This window comes from Balaenoptera acutorostrata, chromosome 6 (assembly GCF_949987535.1).
Source record: "Balaenoptera acutorostrata chromosome 6, mBalAcu1.1, whole genome shotgun sequence".
NCBI lineage: Eukaryota > Metazoa > Chordata > Mammalia > Artiodactyla > Balaenopteridae > Balaenoptera > Balaenoptera acutorostrata.
The window spans coordinates 42,591,064-42,615,074 of record NC_080069.1 but is presented as its reverse complement, the minus strand read 5'-3'; the positions used below and the strand labels follow the sequence as shown (position 1 = coordinate 42,615,074).

Genomic DNA, 24,011 nt, shown 5'->3' with positions numbered 1-24,011 from the left:
GAATATAACTGCCAGAGTGGAAACCAATGTTGGTTTGTCAGTATGTTCCCTCCCTTGAAGTGTAGTCTCCTTGGAAAGCTCAAAACCCTTGGAATTATCAAAATCATAATTCTTGTGGATGAGGAGATCAAGGTGAGCCATGTTAGCTGGAGGAACTACAGTAATTTGCAAGACAGGTTTCAGTACTTGGTATCCACACAAAGCATATCCTGTGTCCTACTAAGGGTTTTCCTTTGCAACCAGGAAAGCGGCTTTGGTTCTCTTTCCAAAGAGATATTTGGGGTCAGCATCAGCTACAGGTAAAGAAGAAGGATGTGTGGTTCCAAGCAATCCTCTGTTCTTTTCTAATATTATGTCCCAAGTTCCCTCACCCATCTACAAGGGCTGTCAGGGCCGATGCCAGTGGCAGACATCCTCTGATGCCTGAGGTTCAGCCGGGAGCAGCCTCCCCGACTCCTTCCTCGCTTGCAACACTGGAAGTGACAGATCCTAAACAGTCTTGCGTGTACGTAGTGTGAATCCTGCACCACTCCCCATCTCACACCCCAGTTCCCCATAGACAATAGACACATGGCCAGAAGAGGATTAAAATCGGCTTTATTGATGAATTGAAGAGCATAGCTGGGATCTGAGGCCCAAGCGAGGTTTCTTTCATCCTCTCTGAAGTGATGACAGCTGAGGGCAGTGGGTGGGGCTCACCAAACTTACCCACCCTGCCACAGACCGAGGCTGGAACGTGGAGAGCTGAGTCCTGGGTGGGCCCACCACGGGCAGGTCCTGCTGGGTCTGTTTACGTCATGGAGACTGGAAGCCCAAAAGCAGGTCCAAGAGAGAGAGAGAGAGAGAGAGAGAGAAGCAGGAGGACAAGTAAGCAGGGTCCTTTAGCACATTATCTCCACCCAGTAGAGAAAGGCGGCCCCAAGAGTCTCAAGTTCATCAACCACAACCATCCCGAGGTCACCCAGGTGGAAGCTTCTCCCCAGTCCTTTCCTTGCAAGCTGAAATGTAGTTAGGAGATCTTTACCCTAATCGGCTGAGCAAGGAGTGTATGAATAAGGAAAAGGGTTTCTCCCACGAGGTGAGGCTGGGTTCGGAGCCTGGGCTGCTCAGTGAACAAGTGGCCAAGGGCCATTGTGTGTGAGCCTCCCAGTGGGCGGCCACTAACACAAACAGGTGCTGGCTCGGGACTGACTCCTGATACCTCACACCTGAACACTGGCCACTGACTTCCTTTTCTTTCCTGTGCTCTGGAGCTCAGACCCCTGAGGACTGCTGAGGAAGAACTTGACAGACTTCGCCCACCCCCCAACCCCCGGATGGGTGAAATGGATGAAGGAGATCAAAAGGTACAGATTCTTAGTTTTAAGATGCATAAGTCCTGGGGATGTAATACACAGCTTGGTGACTCTGTTAACGATTCTGTATCGTTATGTCTGCAAGTTACTAAGAGTCAGCAATCTTAAAAGTTCTCATCACAAGAAAAAAAAAAATCTAACTACGTGAGGTGATGGACATTGACTAAACTTATTATGGTAATCATTTTGCAATATATACATATATCAAATCATTATGTTGTATACCTAAAAATGATATACTGGTATATGTCAATTATATCTCGATAAAACTGAAAAAAACAAAACAAAACAAAACTTGACTAGGCCACCGCAGCTAGGGTACAATTCAGCTGGACACCTATGGTGTTCCTGTAGTAAAGAGAGTCCCTTTTATTCCATTCAGAGTAACTAACACCTTCTGATTTAACTGTCAGGTGTGGAGTTGTTAGCTTTGTGCCAAAGCAAAGAGGAGGTCCTTTTAGGCCATGCATGGAGGGGAACGACAGGAGTAGAATAGCAAGATTCTTCCAGGGCCTGTGAACAGACAGAAGTTGAATGGCAAAGTTGCAGAGCTGAGTCTGAGGTAGCTCTCTTTGGCACAGGAAGTGAGAACATACTAACTGCTGCACTCTGAAATCCTTCCTCCTGCCTGTCATACAGAACACCCCTTTTCTGTTTTTTTTTTCCTGTGCTTTTCTATTTCTCTCTATGTTGATGCCACTAATTAAACTACAGCTGTCTTTTATATTTGGGTGCATTTCTAGTGCACTCAATAGTTTTCCTTTGAGCCTGGGTGACTTCTGCAAAGGAAGGGTTAATCCCGTCCATTACCTGTGATTTTTTTTTTTTCCCACACTATCACCATTCAAGGATGACCTCATTTCATGGTAGCAGATGGCACCTTTCTGTAGTTTCCAATGGGCTATTTTATACAACTTTACTTTGAATAAAACTAAATGATTGCAGAAACATTTTTCCCCAGAGTATTTTTTATTAGGGATTCCTGCCACCATATTAACATATAAAACAATCTGGCTGTTGACACAGAAATGCAAATTTCACTATACAAAGATAAGGCTCCAATCACAGGTAACATGGCCCCCAACTCTCTAGTATTTCAATGAAATCAATTCATTTTGACTTCTTCCCAGAGTTGTCTTTTAGAAATAGTAGACAAACCACAAGATATATTCCAGATACATAACATTTTACAATATGTTCCAAGCACGGACAGAAATACACGATACTTCACCTACGTTTTTTTCATGATCCAACTTGCATTAGCACTAAAGACAAGATTGTGTGTGTATATGTATTTGCCATATGTGTGTGTGTATAAAACCACAGATGTACACAAATGGTAGTTTTCATGGAAAATTGAAACCTTTGAGACTGTGGGTTTTATCCACTATTGATATCTGAGAGGGAAAAGGAATAACATGTCACAAATTCCTCAACTGGGGAAAAATAAAAACAACTATGTATGAAGGGCATATCGGTTGTGTGTATACAAATACACACATATATACAGGTTCATATATAAATACATATACCAATAATATGGAATATACATATACTCACACACTTGCTTTGAATTCTGTATCTTACTGTATTATATATTCTCCATCTTTGGAAGCAGTCTTTTCCTCATTTGATTCAGGCAACTGGTGACTGTCTTCTAAGAAAACTTAAGCAGATATTTCAAAAGACTCTGATTCTATCCCGACAAAATGGCATTTCGGGATCCAAGTTTTACTTTTGGTAGAAATTGTTTAAATTCTGCAGACCCTATCCTGTCAACTCCTTCACTTAAAAGCATTTCTATTCAACACTGAAGTTTTTGCCTAAGAGAAAAGAGATGTTAGCTAGAAATGTTAAAATTATATATTTATTATTCCTTACTATAGATCTGTTTGGCTGGACTATGTGTGATACTTATTCTGTCAGTATTTTTCAATGTTTTATGATGGCTAATATATTAATTCCCTAGTTTAAAAAATATTATTTAATATTAGTGTAAAAGGGCAAGGGCTAGATGATTTGTTATGGTTAGAACTTCAAAGAAAATGATTTGAAGCATGATTAGAAGAGGGAACTAATTTTGTGCAGACTACACTGGAGTACCCTTATGTAAGAAAGTATGACTTTAAGTCATAAACAAGGGGGGAAAAATCTTCAGCTTCAAAGGACGCCATTTGCAAACTTTCCAAATAACCTATAGAAAATATATTTCTACCTTGGTATCAAATTTCAGGTATCAAATATTGTTTATTAAAAAGCAAAATCAATCACTCAATGCACATGAGAAAGAACACCCTATAAACTTAATAGCAAATTATACTATAGTTTGCTCAACTGAAGCCTTCATGAGCTGACTTTTAAAACTTATTTACAAAATTAAATGTCTAATAAAGCACTTAGAGCTCCATGAATGAGTAGGACTGGAATGGCCAATTTGGAGATTATGTTAATGATAGAGTTGGAGTTAGGGAGAGATTATAGGCAGCCCAATCCCTTTGAAAATATTCCATGCCTTCATTTACAATCTATGGAGAAATCCCTATGCTCTATGCCCTAAGCTCCATACTCTTTTCTTTCACAGTATTGGTAAGTACTGTGCATGGAAAGCATCAGAGCCTTTCTGTCATGGATTTAATGGTATGAAGGAAGGTACTAGAGCATTTGTCCCATCTACTGTCTAGTTAGGGAGTCATTTCACTACTTCACCCAAGCTGAAATGGTATATTATCTGAGTTGAGTCCCCTCCACTTTCTTAATGAGAGCCCCGATTATGAATGAGTTAAAATCTTAAGGAGACCAGGAAAGGAAAAGAGTATAATGACCGCCACAAAGAAAGATCATAGGCATTTATCAAAAAGCCAAAATCCATTCTCTTCACACTCTTTCTCACACACACACACACACACACACACACACACACACACACACTTCTTTTAAAGTTTCTTCCACAGAATCTCAGTGAATGGCATGAGGGACCAAAAAATGTGCCTTCAAGTTTCTCCACTTTTATTTAGATCCACTTAAACATATTCATGTCAACTTGGACAGTGAGTATACTGTTCTTTACATCATCCAATACCTTGCATCACCATCACTTTCATAAAATAGATCATTTGTCTACCAACACTTGCCTACCAGCCTCACCAGAGCTCTTGTTTTGCAACTTACCAGTTGTCCAATTCCCATCTACTTCCACTCTTGGGTTAATGTACAATAATATGCAATTAACTAGCATCTCCTTTAACTTTTTTCCTTTAAAGTTTCACTTTCTTTTAAAAACATTCTATTTCCAGAGACAAAATATATGGGCAGGATGCAAATGAAAGTAACAAGTCATCTTGTCCAAATACTTTGAAAAATGGACCCTGTGTCCACTTGATGCTCTCAATTTCTACTTCCTCCAGTTCCATCATCCGTTTCAGAAGTTTACTTTCTACAGTGTTTTTCTACCTATTTTCTATCTCATATGCAGGTAACAACAAATTATGTTCAGCCAAAAATATTTTAAAAAACAAACCAGTGCCAAAACAAACATTAAAAAATTCCTGACATACCCTTTGTGCGTTAGTCTTACAATCTGTACACTTAAATAACTCCAGGAGGCTTCTTTTTTTTTTTTTTTGCTAAAAATTTACCAAAATATTTTGAACACATAAAAATATTTTTAAAAAAACAAAAACAAAAGCCCAGCATAAATTTAGTTGTATAGGCATTGGTTAGAGAACATTGTTTTCACTAAGGATTATATTCAAAAAGTTTCTCTTGGGTTTTTACTAAAACTCTGATTCTGAACCTTATAGCTTATAATGGTGTTAACTATTAAAAAAGGAGGAAATCTAATTCAGCTCAATTTATTATAATAGATAAAGAGTATGTCTGTACTATAATAAAAAATAAACATATTTTTGGTTATTTAGAGGCCATCTTCCTGACCTGTAACTAAAATAACTGTATTTGATTTAAACTTATTTACTTGCAGTGAATTATGGAAAGCTAACTTAAAGGTCTGAATAATCAGTTATGAGTAAGGAACACCTGTTGATGGTCCTGTGACCAGAACAAGGCCTTTGCTGAAAAAAAAAATCACTAGTATTGAATATAGCCCTTAGTCATATGAGATATGAGCTTTATGAGCAACCCAGCATGTAAAGAACGAGGTTGACTTTGCCAGCCACCCACTCCTTGAGAGGACAGTAGTATTCATAGTGAAACTGCTCAAACTCGGGCGTCTGGCGGATTTCACATAAGAAGGAGAGATCAATACCTGACTCCAAAAGGAGGAGGAGCAGGGGGAATACAAAAAGCAGCAGGCCCAGGCCCACCACAAGGAGCCGGGAAAAACTCTTGACCAGTGGGTTCACCCGAATATGGCCACTCAGAATGTCATAGCTCCATGACAAAGCTTGGTGAGCCTCCTTCAGCTCTTCTTCTTCGGCCATTAAAAAGGCATTTTCATCTGCTTCTAGTTCCTCAAACGAATCTGTGTCTTCTTTTTCCAACTCCAGCCTAGATGGACAGTCAAAGAGCATGTCAATCTCATCATCATCAACGGGGGTAGGGAGCAGGCTGGCACTTGGGTTGTATGCCAGTTCAGAGATGGTCAAGGGCTCTTCTTTTATTTTATCTTCCTCTTCACTTGAGGGCTCTTCATACTCATGGGATTCCTTTACTGGTGAGCTGGAGGTCAAGGGGGCAGAAATGTCATCTTCTTTGGGCAATGGAACACCTGTAAAGAGACATATTTTTCTTAATTTTAAATTTCAAGTTTTCTTCTTCCACTAAAATCTGTAAATGGAAATAAACCAAAACTAACTAACGAATGGAAGTTAGGGAATCCATGAAATTGTTCTGTGGAATCCTGACTTTTAACAAAGTCATTTTTAGTAATAGATCCTATACCATAAGTTCTAAGGTCAACATGTTAAACCCAAGATAACCAAAATACCTCAAATGGTTGGCAGTATTTACAATATTTACATGTGCAATTATGGTCTGAAAACCCCCAACTTTGGTCATGTTTACAAGAACAAAATGACAAGAAATCACTATTATAATTTTGAGTAATGTCTTTTGGAAGTCAACACTGTCATCCAATAAAGTACTGTAGTAAAATTAGAGAGTCTACTATCTAATGGGATATTTTATTATGTTATGTATTTTTTCTAGTCTTCATTCTAGGCACAGTTTTGTGGTTTCTCGTTTCATATAACTGCAGTCATATCTGTATGAACAAATTTACATCTTGTTCCTTTAACATTTTAACTTAGACATTTTCTCTGTTGACATAAAACTCCCACTGGCATTTATAATGGTTGCCAAATTTTCTACTTAGTTAATACAATAATAGTTGCCTATTGGCAAACATTTAGATTGCTTTACAGTTGTGAAAAAAGAATGCTATGAGACATCTTTACATATACAGCCTTTATCACCTCTTGTTTCAGCTCATTTGATAGATGTCTGAAAGAAAAATTGCTTGGTCAAAAGGTATGAACATTATTTCTTAACCTTTATTGGGGGAGAGGTATTTCTCAACCCTTCATTTTATAGATGGGAAACCCTTCAAATATCAGGCCTAAGGCCAGTTCTCCTAATTTTGAGTCTTGGGTTCTTAGTGGGAAAGGTAGAATCAAAGAAATGTTCCCCAGGAGGGATCTACAGTATAATACCAAATTGGTAGCAAAGTACATTAGGTAACTGTAACCCTGCTTTTAATGAATGCATTTCAGTATTTCTCTCTCTTCAAGATGTACAGGAAGTGATGTCACCAAGATGCCAACATCGGTTGTTCTGACTTCTCTCCCCCTCACAGGAAGAACAACTAACAACCATTCATGGAGAAGACACCACTGAGAAAATCCTAATACATGCAAGTGAGGCTGAAGTACCCTCCTGTACCACAGAGACCAAGACAGACTGCATTGGGAGGATAAGAGGAATGGCTATGCTGATCACATTGAGAGATCTCCTCAGAGCCTCCAGTTCCTTCAGTGGGAAAAGAGAGCCAGGGGTGACATCCAGCTCCCCGCCTAGCATTGTGGGTCACTTTATGGGAGCCCTTACACTGTATTTCACCCCCCAGTATCACAGGGGAATCTGTGGGGCTCAACCACTGGGAATTCATGATGGAGAAGGCGGGGGGGCTTCCAACAGTCAGCACTCAGATCTTGGCAGACTGAGTTCCTACCTGCAGAGCCAAGTACTAGTCCCAACCAGTGGCTGTGCTCATATGCAGAACCTAGTTGGTGGTGCATCTAACCAGGGAAAGGACTGCCAGATTCAGATCCTCAGAGGAGGAGTTTTGACAGCCCTGGAGCCTGGTCTACTCACACCCAGGCAGAGGAACTGAGTCATAACCCCACCCACTGTGGATCCTAGATCCCTGTCCCTTCCAACCAGAAAGCTTGTTTGGGAAAATTTGGGAGTTACCTGAAGTGGGCTCTCTCAGTCCTACCCAGGCAGGAGGGCTGAGTCATAGCTCCATCTGACAGGAAGGGCTGGTAAGAACACCTGGAAGCTGCACTATCCAGCCACACTGGAGCTGAGAGGTGGGCAGGCAGAGCTGATTGCTTTTAGAGCAAAGCAAGTGGTCCAGTTTGGCCATAGAACTTGGGGCCTGGATCAGACTGATTGAAGACCACAAACAGAGTGGCCTAGGAGCTGCTTCTCCCACTGTGCCTAAATTAGTTTATGTAGGGAAACTAAGTCAAAGCCTGACTCATTGCTGAATACAGCCTTCAGTTTATCTGACCAGGGAACCTTACCAGAGCACACAGAAAGCTGTGTAGCCCATCCAACAGCCCTGCTTAACAGTGGCATTTGAACCAAAAGTATAGCCCATGGCTTTCCCTGTCTGCAGAGCAAAACTGGTAGTCTCACCTGACCAGGATATCCAATAAACACTCTTGCCTGACTTGGGTCCCCAAACAATGAGCCATGCAGGCCCTGGGTCCCATCCTGCTGCCCTACCAGGGTAGGGAAGTTAATTCATAGGCCCATTTACTGCTGAGTATAGTTCCTAGTCCCGACCATCTAGTAAGCCTGACCAGAAAATCCAGACAAAAGAGCCTATACTATAGCCTCAGTTGGGCATGGAATGAAGCCCTCAGTCCTATCCAGCTGTTCTCAGCCAGTGGCACACACCCCCATCCACAATCTCAGAGCTTAAACAGTTGCCTTGCCCCAAAATAGACTCTAATAGCAGGTCTCACCTGCCCAAGGATGCTAACAGCAGACACCAGAAACCCAAACTGAGCTGGCTGATGAATCCAAAGCAAATCTGCAAAGTCTGGAAGAGGAGACCACTTACTCAAATGCACAAATATCAGCGTAAGGAATCAAGGACCATGAAAAATCGGGTAAATGTGACAACACTAAAGGAAACTAAAAAAGCACTAATAACCCTAAAGAAATGGAGATCTATGAACTGTCAAAGAATTCAGAATAATCCTCTTAAAGAAGTTTAGTGAACTACAAGAACACGTGACAACTAAACAAAATTAGGAAAGTAATGAATGAGCAAAATGAGAAGCTCAACAAAGAAATAGAAACCATTTTTAAAAACCAAACAAATCCTAAAGCTGAAAAATATAATAACTGAAATGAAGAAATCAATAGAGATCTTCAAAAGAAGACTCAACCAGGCAGAAGAAAGAATCAGTGACCTGGAAGATAGGATATTTGAAATTATCCAGTCAGAGAAGCAAAAAGAAAAAAGAATGAAAAAAAGTGAAGCCAGCCCCAGCCCATAGGACTTAACGGGACACAATGAAAAGAAACAATATTCGTATTAAAGGAATTCCAAAAAGAGAAGAGAAAAAGGACAGAAAATATATTAAAGACAGTAATGGCTGAAAACTTCTCAAACCTGGGAAGAGAAATAGACATCAAGATCCAAGAGGCCCACAGGATCCCAAATAGGTTGAACTCAAAAAGGGCTCTAATGAGACATAAATATAAATTGTCAAGAGTCAAAGACAAAAGAATTTTAAAACCAGCAAGAGAAAAGAGATAAGTTAATGTAAGGGCACCCCCATAAGACTACTGGCAGATTTCTCAACAGAAAGTTTTCAGGCCAGAAGCTAATGGCATGACATATTCAAAATATTGAAAGAAAGAAACTGTCAACCAAGAATACTATACCTGGTGAAGCTGTCCTTCAGAAATGGAGGGATAAAGACTTTCCCAAACAAACAAAAACTGAAGGAATTCATCACCATTAGACCTACCTTACAAGAAATGCTAAAGGGAGTCTGTTAAGTGGAAAGGACACTAATTAACATCATAAAAAGTAAGAAGGCAGTGTAAAACTCACTGGTAATATAGTCAAAGTTAGATTCTGTACAGTAATGCTGGTGCACAATTCACTTACTTACAAATCTAGTTTACACGTTAAAAAACAAATGTAAAAATAACCATACTTACAATAATCTGTTATTATACAATAACAAAAGCAAATTGTAATATCAATAACTTGAAATGTGAGGGGGAGGAGAAGTAAAAGTGTAAAGCTTAGGGATTGTATTGAAGTTAAGTTGTTATTAGCTTAAACTGGAGTGTTACAATTTTAAGATATTTTTATGTAAGCTTCATGGTAACCACAAGGGAAAAACCTGTAGTAATTACAAAAGGAACATGATAAAGAAGTCAAAGCATACTGATACCACAAAACATCAAATAAGAAACAGATAGCAGGGTAAGAAACAAGGAACAATGGATCTACAAAACAGCCAGACAGTAAGTAACAAAATGGCAATTGTAAGCCCTTTTTTTAAATCAGTAATTTAAACATAAATGGATTACATTCTCCAATCAAAAGACATAGAATGGCTGAATAAATTAAAAAACAAGATCCAATGATATGCTGCCTACAAGAAACTCACTTTAGACATAAAGACACACATAGACTGAGAGTGAAGGGATGGAAAAAGATATTTCAAGCAAATGGCAACAAAAACAACAACAAAAAAGCAGAGGTAGCAATACTTACATCAGACAAAATAGAGAATGGACTTGAGGATACGGGGAGGGGGAAGGGTAAGCTGGGACAAAGTGAGAGAGTGGCATGGACATATATACACTACCAAACGTAAAATAGATAGCTAGTGGGAAGAAGCTACATGGCACAGGGAGATCAGCTCGGTGCTTTGTGACCACCTAGAGGGGTGGGATAGGGAGGGTGGGAGGGAGGGAGATGCAAGAGGGAAGAGATATGGGGACATATGTATATGTATAACTGATTCACTTTGTTATAAAGCAGAAACTAACACACCATTGTAAAGCAATTATACTCCACTAAAGATGTTAAGAAAAAAAAGACTGTAAACTAAAAATGGTAAAAATATACAAAGAAGGTAATGATAAAGGAGTCAATACATCAAAAAGATATAACAATTGTAAATATTTATGTGCCCAACATTGGTGCACCCAAACACATAAATCAAAATTTAACACAGCTAAAAGGAGACATAAACAGCAATACAATAACAGTGGGGACTTTAATACTTCACTCACAACAAGAACAGATCATCCAGACAGAGAATCAATAAGGAAACAGCAGATTTGAGCAACACTGTAGACCAAATGGACCTAACAGACATATAGAGAACATTCTATCTATCTGACAACAGCAAAATACACATTCTTCTCAAGTGCACATGGAACATTTTCTAGGAAAGACCATATGTTAGGCCATAAAATAAATCTTAGCAAATTCAAGAAGATTGAAATCATACCGAGTACCTTCTCTGACCACAATGGTGTGAAACTAGAAATCAGTAAGAGAAAAACTGGAAAGTTCATGAATAATGGAAATTAAACAATCATCTCCTGAACAAGCAATGGATTAAAGAAGAAATTAACAAGGAAATAAAGTATCTTGAGAGAAACAAAAGTGGAGATACAACATACCAAAACTTATGGGATGCAGCAAAAGCAGTTCTAAGAGGGAACTTCATAGCAATAAATGCCTACATTAAGAAGCAAGAAAGATAAAAAACCCTAACTCTATGCCTTAAGGAACTAGAAAATGGTGGTCAAACTGAGCCCAAAGTTAGCAGAAGAAAGAAAAAACTAAAGAAAGATTAGAGCAGAAATAAAATAGAGAACAGGAAAATAGGAAAGATTAACCAAACTAAGAGTTGGTTCTTTGAAAAGATAAACAGAATTGACAAACTTTTAGCTAGACTAACCAAGGAAAAAAGAGAGGACCCAAATTAACAAAATTATAAATGAAAAAGGAAACACTACAACTGACACCACAGAAATACAAAGGATCATAAAAGGCTACTATGAACAAATATACACCAACAAACTGGACAACCTAGAGAAAATGGAAAAATTCTCAGAAACATACAAACTACCAAGACTGAAACAAGAAGAAATAGAAAGTGTGAATCAACTAATTACTAGTAAGGAGATTGAATTGGTAATCAAAATCTCCCAGTGAAGGAAAGCCAAGGACCAGATGGCTTCACTGGTGAATTTTAAAGAATTAACACCAATCCTTCTCAACTCTTCCAAAAATATCAAAGTGGAGGGAACACTCCCAGTCTTATTTTGGGAGGCCAGCATTACCCTGATACCAAAGCCAGAAAGGACACTATTAGAAAACTACAGACCAACATGCCTGATGAATATAGATGCAGAAATTCTTAATACTAGAAAACTGAATCCAGCAGCACATTAAAAGAATCATTTACTGTGATCAAGTGGGATTTAGAGCTGGCATGCAAGGATGGTTCAACATACACAAATTAATGTGATATATCAAATTAACAGAATGAAAGAAAAAAAATCATCTGATCATCTTAATAGATGCAGAAAAAGCTTTTGACAAAATTCAACATCCATTTGATAAAAACTCAACAAATTAGCTATAGAAGGAATGCACCTCAACATAATAAAGGCCATATATGATAAGCCCATGGCTCACATCATACTCAATGGTGAAAGATTGAAAGCTTTTCCTCTAAGATTAGGGACAAGACAAGGGTGCTCACTGTCACCACTCCTATTCAACATAGTACTGGAAGTCCTGGCCAGAGCAATCAGGCAAGAAAGATAAATAAAAGGCATCCAAATTGGAAAGGAAGAAGTAAAATTATCTCTATTTGCAGGTGACATATTTTTATACATGGAAAATCCTAAAGACTCCACCAAAAGACTATTGGAGCTAATTGCCAAATTCAGTGAAGTTGCAGGATACAAATTTAACATAGAAAAATCAGTAGTGTTTCTATACAGTAACAATAAATTATCTGAAAAAAAAAGATCTCTTTTACAACAGCATCAAAAACAATAAAATATTTAGGGATAAACTTAGCCAAGGAGGTGAAAGATCTCTACTCTGAAAATTACAAGACACTGGTGAAAGAAATTGAAGAAGACACAAATGAATGGAAAGGTATCCCATGTTCATGATTAGAAGAATTAATATTGTTAAAATGTCAATACTACCAAAAGCGATTTATAGATTCAATGCAATCCCTATCAAGATTCCAATGAAATTTTTTACAGAAGTAGAAAATAAATCCTAAATTTATATGGAACCACAAAAGACCCTAAATAGCCAAATCAATTCTGAGAAAGAAGAACAAAGCAGGAGGATATTCACATGTGAAAGAATGAAACTAGACCCCAAACTTCCACTACTCACAAAAATTAACTTGCAGTGGATTAAAGACTTAAATGTAAAACCTGAAACCATGAAACTCCTAGAAGAAAACATAGGAAAAAAAGCTCCTTGACATAGGTCTTGGCAATGATTTTCTGGATATGATCCCTAAAGCACAAGCAACCAAATCAAAAACAAGTGGGACTACATTAAACTAAAAAGATCCTGCAAGCAAAAGAAGCAAACAACAAAGTGAAAACCTATGGAATGGGAAAAAAATTTCCAAGCCATATCTGAGTAGGGGTTAATATCCAAAATATACAAAGAACTCATACAACTCAATAGCAAAATAAAAACTCCAAATAATTCAATTTTAAAATGGGAAAAAGGCCTGAATAGACATTTTTCTAAACAGGATAAGTGAAAGGCCAACAGGTACACGAAACTAGGCTAAACATCACTAGTCATTAGAGAAATACAAATCAAAACCACAATGACATATCATTTCATGCCTTTTAGAATGGTCATCATCAAAAAGACAAAACAAATAAATAAACAAAAAGAGACAGCTACATGTAAAAGAATGAAATTAGAACACTCCCTAACACCATATACAAAAATAAACTCAAAATGGATTAAAGACCTAAATGTAAGCCCAGACAATGTCAAACTCTTAGAGGAAAACATAGGCAGAACACTCTATGACATAAATCACAGCAAGATCCTATTTGACACACCTCCTAGAGTAATGGAAATAAAAACAAAAATAAACAAATGGGACCTAATGAAACTTAAAAGCTTTTGCACAGCAAAGGAAACCATAAACAAGACGAAAAGAAAACCCTCAGAATGGAAGAAAATATATGCAAATGAAGCAACTGACAAAGGATTAATCTCCAAAATTTACCAGCAGCTTATGCAGCTCATATGAAAAAAACAAACAACCCAATCCAAAAATGGGCAGAAGACCTAAATAGACATTTCTCCAAAGAAGATATACAGATTGCCAACAAACACATGAAAGAATGCTCAACATCATTAATCATTAGAGAAATACAAATCAAAACTACAGTGAGATATCATCTCACACCGGTCAGAATGGCCATCATCAAAACATCTACAAACAATAAATGCTGGAGAGGGTGTGGAGAAAAGGGAACCCTCTTGCAGTGTTGGTGGGAATGTAAATTGATACAACCACTATGGAGAACAGTATGGAGGTTCCTTAAAAAACTAAAAATAGAACTACCATGTGACCCAGCCATCCCACTACTGGGCATATACCCTGAGAAAACCATAATTCAAAAAGAGTCATGTACCGCAGTGTTCATTGCAGCTCTATTTACAATAGCCAGGACATGGAAGCAACCTAAGTGTCCATCAACAGATGAATGGATAAAGAAGATGTGGCACATATATACAATGGAATATTACTCAGCCATAAAAAGAAACAAAATTGAGTTATTTGTAGTGAGGTGGATGGACCTAGAGTCTGTCATACAGAGTGAAGTAGGTCATAAAGAGAAAAACAAATACCATATGCTAACACATATATATGGAATCTAAAAAAAAAAAAAAGGTCATGAAGAACCTAGGGGCAAGACGGGAATAAAGACACAGACCTACTAGAGAATGGACTTGAGGATACGGGGAGCGGGAAGGGTAAGCTGGGACAAAGTGAGAGAGTGGCATGGACATATATATACTACCAAACGTAAAATAGCTAGCTAGTGGGAAGCAGCCGCATAGCACAGGGAGGTCAACTCGGTGCTTTGTGACCACCTAGAGGGGTGGGATAGGAGGGTGGGAGGGAGGGAGATGCAAGAGGGAAGAGATGTGGGGACATATGTATATGTGTAACTGATTCACTTTGTTATAAAGCAGAAACTAACATACCATTGTAACGCAATTATACTCCAATAAAGATGTTAAAAAAAAAAAAGAGATAAATGCTGGTAAGGATGTGGAGAAAAGGGAACCCTGGTGCACTGTTGGCAGGATTATAAACTGGTACAGGCACTATAGAAAACAGTATGGAGGTTCCTCAAAAAGTTAAAAGTGCAAAAGTTAAAAATTTTGCACTACCATATGATCCAGAAGTTCCCCTTCTGAGAATATATTGAAAGGAAACAAAAACACTAACTTGAAACGATATCTGCACCCCCGTGTTCATAGCAGCATTATTTACAATAGTCAAGACATGGAAACAGCCTCAATGTCCATTCATCTGTGAATATATATATATACACAAAGAACTTGTGATACGCACACACACACACACACACACAACAGAATATTATTCAGCCACCAAAAAATGAGAAAATCCTGCCATTTGTGACAACATGGATGGACGTGGAAGGCATTATGCTAAATGATATGTCAGGTAGAGAACGACGAACACTGTATGATCTCACTTATATGTGGAATCTAATTCTTTTTAAAAACTCATAGAAAAAGGAATTAGATTTGTAGTTACCAGAGACAGGGAGTGGCAAGAGGGAGAATTAGAGGAAGGGAGTTAAAAGGTACAAACTTCCAGTTATAAATAGGTATAAGGAATATAATGTACAACATGATAACTATAGTTAATACTGCTCTATGATATATATGAAAGTTGTTAAGAGAGTAGATCCCAAGAGTCCTTATCACAAGGAAAAATTTTTTTCTTTTTGTTACATTTATATGAGATAATGGATGCTAACTGAAGGTAGTGCAGTAATCATTTCACAACACTTGTAAGTCAAGCCATTATGCTGTATACCTTAAACTTATACAGTGATGTATGTCTATTATATCTCAATAAAACTGGGGGGAAATGATGTGCAGGACTGAATTACTGGTTTTATCTTTTAAATATCAACAGATATTTCCTAATAGCTCTGGTATGACAGTCCTGAGCAGCCTAAATGAAAGATACCATAAAACATGCAAGCAAAATACAAAGGGCCAACAAGCACATGAAAAGAAGATCCACATCATTAGTTGTTACCACAATAAGATAGCACTTCACACCCACTAGAATGGCTATAATTTTTTTAAATAGATCTTTATTGGAGTATAATTGCTTCACAATACTGTGTTAGTTTCTGTTGCACAACAAAGCGAATCAGCTATATGCATACACATGTCCCCGTGTCCCCTCCCTCGAGCCTCCCTCCCACCCTCCTTATCCCACCCCTCTAGGTCATCACAAAGCACAGAGCTGATCTTCCTGTGCTATGCTGCTGCTTCCCACCAGCCAACTATTTCACATTTGGTAGTGTATATATGTCAATGTTACTCTCACTCTGCCCCAGCTTCGCCCTCCCACCCCATGTCCTCAAGTCCATTCTCTATGTCTACATCTTTATTCCTGCCCTGCAACTAGGTTCATCAGTACCATGGTTTTGTTTTTGTTTTTGTTTTTGTTTTTAAGATTCCATAAGGAAGGAAGAACGTACAATGGAGAAACGACAGCCTTTTCAATAAGTGGTGCTGGGAAAACTGGACAGCTACATGTAAAAGAATGAAATTAGAACACTTCCTAACACCATACACAAAAATAAACTCCAAATACATTAAAGACCTAAATGTAAGACCAGACACTATAAAACTCTTAGAGGAAAACATAGGAAAACACTTTTTGACATAAACCACAGCTATAATTTTTTAAAACCTGAAAATAACAAGTGTTGGTTAAGGGTGAGGAGAAACTGGAACCCTTGAACATTGCTGATGGGATTTTAAAATGGCTCAGCTGCTATAGAAAACAGTTTGGCAGTTCCTCAAGTCAAACAGAATTACCATATGATCCAGCACTTCTACTCCAAGGTATATACTCCAAAGAATTAAAAACAAGTACTCAAACAAATACTTGTACAAAAATGTTCAAAGCAGCAGTAGTCCAATAGTAAAAAGTTGGAAACAACCCAAACGTCCATAAACGGATGAATAGATAAAATGTGGTTTATCCATATAATAATATTATTCAATCATTATAGACATGATCCAACATGGATGAATGTCAAAGACATGCTGAGTGAAAGTGGACAGACACAGAAGCTTACATAACATATGATTCCATTTATCTCCATATGAAATATCCAGAACAGGTAAATTCATAGAGACAGGAAGCATACTGGTGGTTGCCAGGGGCTGAGGGAGGAAATGAATGGGGATTGTCTGCTTAATGGGTACCAGGTTTCCTTTTAGGGTGATGAAAATGTTTTGGAACTAGAGAGAGGTGTTAGTTGCAAAGCTGTGAATGTACTAAATGGTACTATATTTTTCATGTTAAAATGGTTGATTTTATGTTATGAACTTCACTTCAATAAAAATTAAAAAAAAAATAAATGGAAGCTGTAATTTTTCTACCATCATATAATACTCCATGAAACCTGAAGGGAGAAAATGTTCACAGTGTAAGGAAAGATGACAAGAGTTATGACTTTCTGGAATACTACATCTTTACATATCTGGTATTCCATATCCCCAGAAGAAAGGTCATTTTACTCTCCTCTTTGGGAAAGCAGTGAAAGCAACATATTGTATATGAGTGGCATTACTGCTCTAGAAAGACCACTCCCAGCCCCTTTGGCTATTTTCACTGTCCTGTGGTCACAAAGATCTTCCATGCTCTTTGTTCTTACCTAACAGCATTTTCTCATGTAAATGGCCTTTCCTCCTTAAGTCTCCTTTTCCTAATACGCAACCTATTCTCCCTCTGCCTTCTGTTTTCCATATCCTTCTCCTATAACAAGAGGTAAAGGGAAACCTCAGGTTTCCGGACTGCAGTATTTTGTTGATGGCAACTCCATTCTTCCAGTTGCTCAGACCAAAAACCTTGACTTTCCTCTGTTCACTCTCACAATGGACCCATCAGCAACTTCTATGTCTCTATCTTCAAAACACACCCAGAATCGGACCACTTCCTACTATGTCCACCGCTACCAACCTGGTCTAAGCCTCCATCTTTCTCACTTACATTACTGCAGCAGCATCTCATCTGGTCCCCCTGCTTTAGCCCTTGCCTATGTAAGGGTCATTGTCGACACGGCAGCTGGAGTCATCCTTTGAAAACATAACATGGATCATGCCACTCATCTGCTCAATGTCCTCTAGTGGTTTTTCATCTTCCTCAGAGTATAAACCAAGTCCTTGCGGGGATGTCTAGGGCTCTACTCAGTGAGCCCTCCCCTCCTCTCCTAACCTCTCTGCCCTTGTTCTGCTAGGACCCTCCCCCTTGTTCATGCCACTCCAGCCACAGAAGCCTGGCTGTCCCTCAAACAAACATGCCAGTTAAGCTCTCGCTTGCTGTTCTCTCTGCTTGGAGCACTCTGCCTTCAGACGCATTCACACTCTGTCCCTCTTTGCAGGTTGTTAAACAAATGTCACCTTCTCAGTTACATTATGTAAAATTTCAGCCCATCTCCCCAGCACTCCCTGTCCCCCTTCCCAAATTTATTTTTCTTCTGAGAAATCCAGGATCTAAGAAGGAAAAATAGAGCACTAGCAAGGTGAAATAGTGGCTTCTGGGAGAGACATAATCATGGTCATTAATCCAGGGTCACAAAAGCGAGTGCCTCTACAGGCCAGGCAGGTGCCTGATGTGAATGAGTGCAGGCTAGGTATGGGACAGTAGGGAGTGGTGGTGACTGCGGAAAATTGACCATATTGAGCTCCATCTGAAAGCTTTAAAATTCAAATTAAAAAAAAAAATCTGTGCAGTCCATACAAAAAGAGCCTGTGGGTATTTTTAGGCCTATAGGCTGCTAGTCTACAAATGCTGCTAGATAAATGCTGTGATAAAATCAGCTAGATTACTGATGTTTCAAAGTCGCCCAAGTATTCCAGTACTTTGATCTCAACAACAGAAGTATTCTCTTATGTTTCTGGAAAGGAGGAGTTAGGCAGGGAAATAAATGCTTTCTTCCCTGTCATAGTTTTTATAACCACTAGCATTAGATGTGCGGGAGTTTCATAATACTTTTCCCGTCATCTCTAGGCTCAAATTTTTAGTGGGATAGAGTGGAAAGTAGACCAGACAAAGGTTGGACAACCCAGTTCTGCCACTTACTTATGAGACTTTAGTTCTTAAGTAACTTCCATCGACCAATTTATGAATAAAGAAGATGCGGTACGTATATACAATGGAATATTATTCAGCCATATAAAAGAATATTACTCAGCCATCGCCATTTGTAGCAACATGGATGGACCTAGAGATTATCTTACTAAGTGAGGTAAGGCAGACAGAGAAAGACAAATATCATATGATATGGCTTATATGTGGAATCTAAAAAAAAAAGTGATACAAATGAACTTATTTACAAAACAGAAACAGACTCACAGACTTCAAAAATAAACTTATGGTTACCAGAGGGGGAAGGTGGGGGGGAGGGATAAATTAGGAGTTTTGGATTAGCAGATACAAACTACTATATATAAAACAGATAAACAACAAGGACCTACTATACAGCACAGGAAACTGCTTAATATTCTATAATAACCTGTAAGGGAAAAGAATCTGAAAAAGAATAGATATATGTATAACCGAATCACTTTGCTATACACCTGAAACTAATACATTGTAAATCAACTATACCCTGATATAAAATAAAAATTAAAAAAATATTCTTGGAGCTCAGCTTGCTTAACAACACAGGAGTAACACCTACCTCATAAGGCTGGGGTGAGGGTTACACAAAATTATGGATGCATAAGTGCTGTCTGTATCAAAAAAAGCTATAGGAATTATATGTTACTATCTTACCAAAGAAAATTAGGCTACATTGGCCTATTTCTAAGCAATATGTACATACAATCTATTGACAAGCAGTATCATTCTATCAACACATTAGTTTTCTAACAAGTCCACTATTACAGAGTACAAGGGAAATTATATTATAGTTGGTTATCCATATTTTCTTAATTTTCTTTATGTGATAGATGCTTAAAGTTTCCTACATGCCTTTTCTGATGAACTGGACAAGCATGTCCAAAGAGACCAGAAATGTTAAATTAGTGAGACAATCTACACTGTTTCATTGAATTTATTTTACTTCATCAGTACATGTGAAGCCTCCTAAATGTATTCACAAAGCTCAATGGCTAAAAACGTTTTTTAGAAGTGATATGACAATGCTTAAGGAAAAGGAAATAGCTTTCAAATTTCTATAATTATGCAGCCCAATTAAAATTATATAATAGCTGAAAGTTTCTGACACATAGGAAACAATAATGTTAACTTATATTTTAGTAAATATAACTATTTTTATAACATTCTTATCATTATTCAACTTGAAATACTTCATGAAGTGAAATAGCGAGAATCAAAAGATGCTGAAGGAAAAGACTGGCCACTGATGATGGACAGGCTGTGTGCCTGCTGTGTACAGTCAAGCAGGTTGTGCACTGCTCATTCCAGGCTTTGGCAAATGGCATCACTGGTCACCACCATTCAGGTTCCCTCTGTGGCACCCCAAGTCACTCTGGGCTGGTACCCAACTATGGAATGCCCCGTAAACCTGCAGAGCAGGGACACAAAGAAAGCGGTACCACCACCTGGCAGGGAGGAGGGTATTTTAGAAAATTGTAGAGGCTTTTTTTGGTGGTCACAATGATTGGCAGGGTCAGCATCATTTAGTGGGTAGGCGTCAAGGATGCCAGACATCAAAAAATGCATAGGATGGTCCCACAAAATAAAGAATTATTTTGCATCCCACATAACTTTTAGATGTCCTATTAAATATTATCCATGTTGGTGAGAAACCTATTTAGAATGATTTGAATCTAGAATCTACCTGTGTTTTACATTTAAACCTAAAGCATTTAGATATGATTTTAACATATTTTGAATTTTTCAGGCATACAACCACTGGGTAAATTGAAGGAAGTATCTTGCCAAGAGCTGTTTACCTGTTCAGAACATCACATCACTGCTGTCCGAAATGGCTAAGGTGTCCAAGATGCCTACATAGTAGCACACGTTCTTGCATCTGTTGAGTGGTGCCCATGTTCCCCCCCCCCCCCATTACATTCACAGAGGAGCCAGCATCCCATGCCTTCATTCTGCCTCCTGGTGAATCATGCTTAAGAAAAAGCTTTGGAAAGACTTAACTATTTTATAATGAATTACTTCTAAGTTCTCCTGTCGTTACACTTAGAGCATTATTTTGACTTTTAAAGTTATGTGTAAGTAGACTGTGTTTTCTCTGAGTTTCATTTCAGGATGGTAGAGAGAACATTAAGATCTTTGTTACTGAATCTGAAGGGCACACTGAATCTGAAAGGATTGACAACCACTGCTCAAGAACACACGAAATTGTCAGGTCTCTATGGAGGTCACATATTTGTTGCCTATTAACCAGAACCATCCTTGCTGAGGTGGGCTAACTTCTGATTGATCTACTTATGTTGATCAGTGTAGCCATCCTGTCTCTGGGAGGGGTGCTCTACTCTTGAATTGAGGATAGGGACAAGAAGAGTGAAGGAAGAGTGGGAGAGAAGGAAGAGGTCATCACTCCACTTCTAGGAAATATGATGGCGTGGAAAGAACAGTGGCCTGGAATTCTGGGGACCTAGATTCAGTTCCACAGAACTCTCTGTGTGTCCTTCGACATGCCACTTCAGTTCTATGAGTCTTAGACTTTTTACCTGAAAAATGGACCAGATCCCTTCCAGTCTAGGTCTCTCAAAAAAAGTCCCACTTGACACTATACATATACTTTCCCTGAAAGCACCAATCACCTGCATATACGAAGCGGAGCTATTTCTCCTGTATCTATTGAGAAACATTGTGGGAGAGGGGAAAAGAGCACTAAAATTTTTAATAAATTTTTACAGCGATAGATATTTTAAGCACATGATCATGTGATATTCATAAGAGGAGATGAGGAAATGAGGCTCAGAGACGTTAAGTAACCTGCACAAGGTCATGACGCCAGGACACAACAGAGCAGGAGTTTGTACCCAAGCCTGCCTGACTCCAAAGCTTGTTCCAAACCACCATGTTTTCCTGAAGAGAAGGGGATCTGAGAGGCCCAGAGAGACCCTCACTTCTTAACTAAAGACGAAGAGTCTTGTGTTATTGGCCAATTTCATTTGCTGAAACCACAGTATCATTATATGTAAGGTGATCACTTGTCCCTATTTGCCTGGTACAGTCCCACGGTATGCCTGTTTCCTAGCAGCACTATTACAGTGCCCCTTTCACTCTCAAAAGGTTTGCCTAATAGGTTTTATGGTCACCTAATTACGTGTATCCTGGAAGCCAAAAAAAAAAAAAAATCACTTGCTGTTGTGGGGATTAATGGTTTAGGTTAGAAATAAGCTTTCAAGTTCACTGTATTATGCATGTGCTATCGGTGCCCCAAATGTTTTCTATCCACATTAAGCAGCATGCAGACTTCCAACTGTAGTAAGATGGTATGCCATTAAACTCCTGTGTGATTCCTTTATCTTCCCTTTGCTGGGGATATAGTCTAATCCTTCAAGTGAAGCTCATGTCTTATGGGTTTAAAGAAAAGATCCTGAGAATGACATGTACTTTTTCAGATGAGAGTTTTCACTTTCAGGCATAGACACTGCAAAATATCTCACACTAGAAATGTTCCTGATGCCTCTGAATATCCTTGGGAAGCTGCCTGCTCATTCTATTTAAAACCCGTAAGAGTCATCCCAGTGACTCAGGAAAGTATAGACGAATGGAAACTTAGACACACACACTCACACACACTTCACAGCAAATCCTAATGTTCTTCCTAGACATGAACATCAATCTCACTTCTCCTTGTGGTCATCATCTACCAACCTCCTGGTCATGCCTCTAGAGTAGCTGAACATTTTGAAACCTTCGTCTTACCATTTTTTTTTAATTTCAATATCTAGAATTCAAGAGAATTCAGTCAATCCTTGTCCTCGTATTGCAGCAGTCAACTGCCCCTTCCAGACCACTGAAATGGCTCTCACCAAGATATCCAATGATCACCATGTTGCTAAAGACAATGTGTGTTCTCTTCTGTCCTCCTACTGACCACTCTACCTCTGTGACTTCACACTCTCTTGGTTTCCATCTCATGATTCTAAGCTACCTCTGTCTTTTCCACAGTCTTTTCACCTCTATTTGTGGTAGCCTCAGCTCTCTGCTCTTGTCACTCTGTACCCTCCCCCTTAGAGTCTCAACCATATGCATGGCTCCACCATGCTACTGCAGCATTACTCAACACAGCTCTGCAGGTCACTTGTGTCCTTGTCCATTGTTCCTTGAAATTAGTTTGGGAAACTGTGCACACTATCACCTTTTGGACATTACTATTAAGGTTAAGAGTAAAAGCTCTCATCAAAAATTATGGCTATCACTGTAGAAAACGATACGGAGATTCCTCAAAAAACTAAAAATAGAACTACCATATGACCTAGCAATTCCACTCCTGGGTATATATCAGAAAAAAACCAAAAACACTAATTCAAAAAGATATATGCACCCCAATGTTCACAGCAACATTATTTACAATTGCCAAGATATGGAAGCAACCTAAGTGTCTACCAACAGATGAATGGATAAAGAAGATGTTGTGTATATATACAGTGGAATACTACTTAGCCATAAAGAAGGAAATTTTGCCATTGCAGCAACATAGATGGACTTGGAGGGCATTATGCTAAGTGAAATAAGTCAGACAGAGAAAGACAAATACTGTATAATATCACTTATATGTGGAATCTAAAAAACACAACAAACTAGCGAATATAACAAAAAAGCAAACTCACAGAGAAAAAAACTATTGGTTACCAGTTGGGTGAGGGAAGAGGAAGGGGAAATACAGGAGTAGGGGATTGAAAGGTATAAACTATTAGGTATAAAATAAGCAACAAGGATATATTGTATAACACCAGGAATATAGCCAATATTTTATTTTTATATTTTCTTTTTAAAAAATTTTTCTTAAAATATAGTTGATTTACAATGTTGTGTTAGTCTCGGATGTACAGCAAAGTGATTCAGTTTTATATATATATATATACATACACACACACACACACATATATATTCTTTTTAAAAT

The 24,011-nt window shown here is 38.4% G+C and overlaps 1 protein-coding gene across 8 annotated transcripts in view; it reads right to left on the bottom strand.

Annotated features, from left to right (window-relative positions):
- Window positions 1-591: 591 nt before the first annotated feature.
- The window catches only part of FRMD3 (FERM domain containing 3), a 381,549-nt gene continuing 358,129 nt past the window's right edge, over window positions 592-24,011 (bottom strand). For 7 of the 8 annotated variants that reach the window (XM_057549302.1, XM_007176911.2, XM_057549305.1 and 4 more), the window contains one exon: window positions 4,341-6,081. In XM_057549302.1, coding sequence (XP_057405285.1) covers window positions 5,483-6,081 — 599 coding nt within the window. In that variant the 3' untranslated portion in view covers window positions 4,341-5,482. Of the gene's footprint in view, window positions 805-4,340; window positions 6,082-24,011 lie in introns of those variants that run through there. The other variant, XM_007176909.3, reaches the window with a different exon arrangement.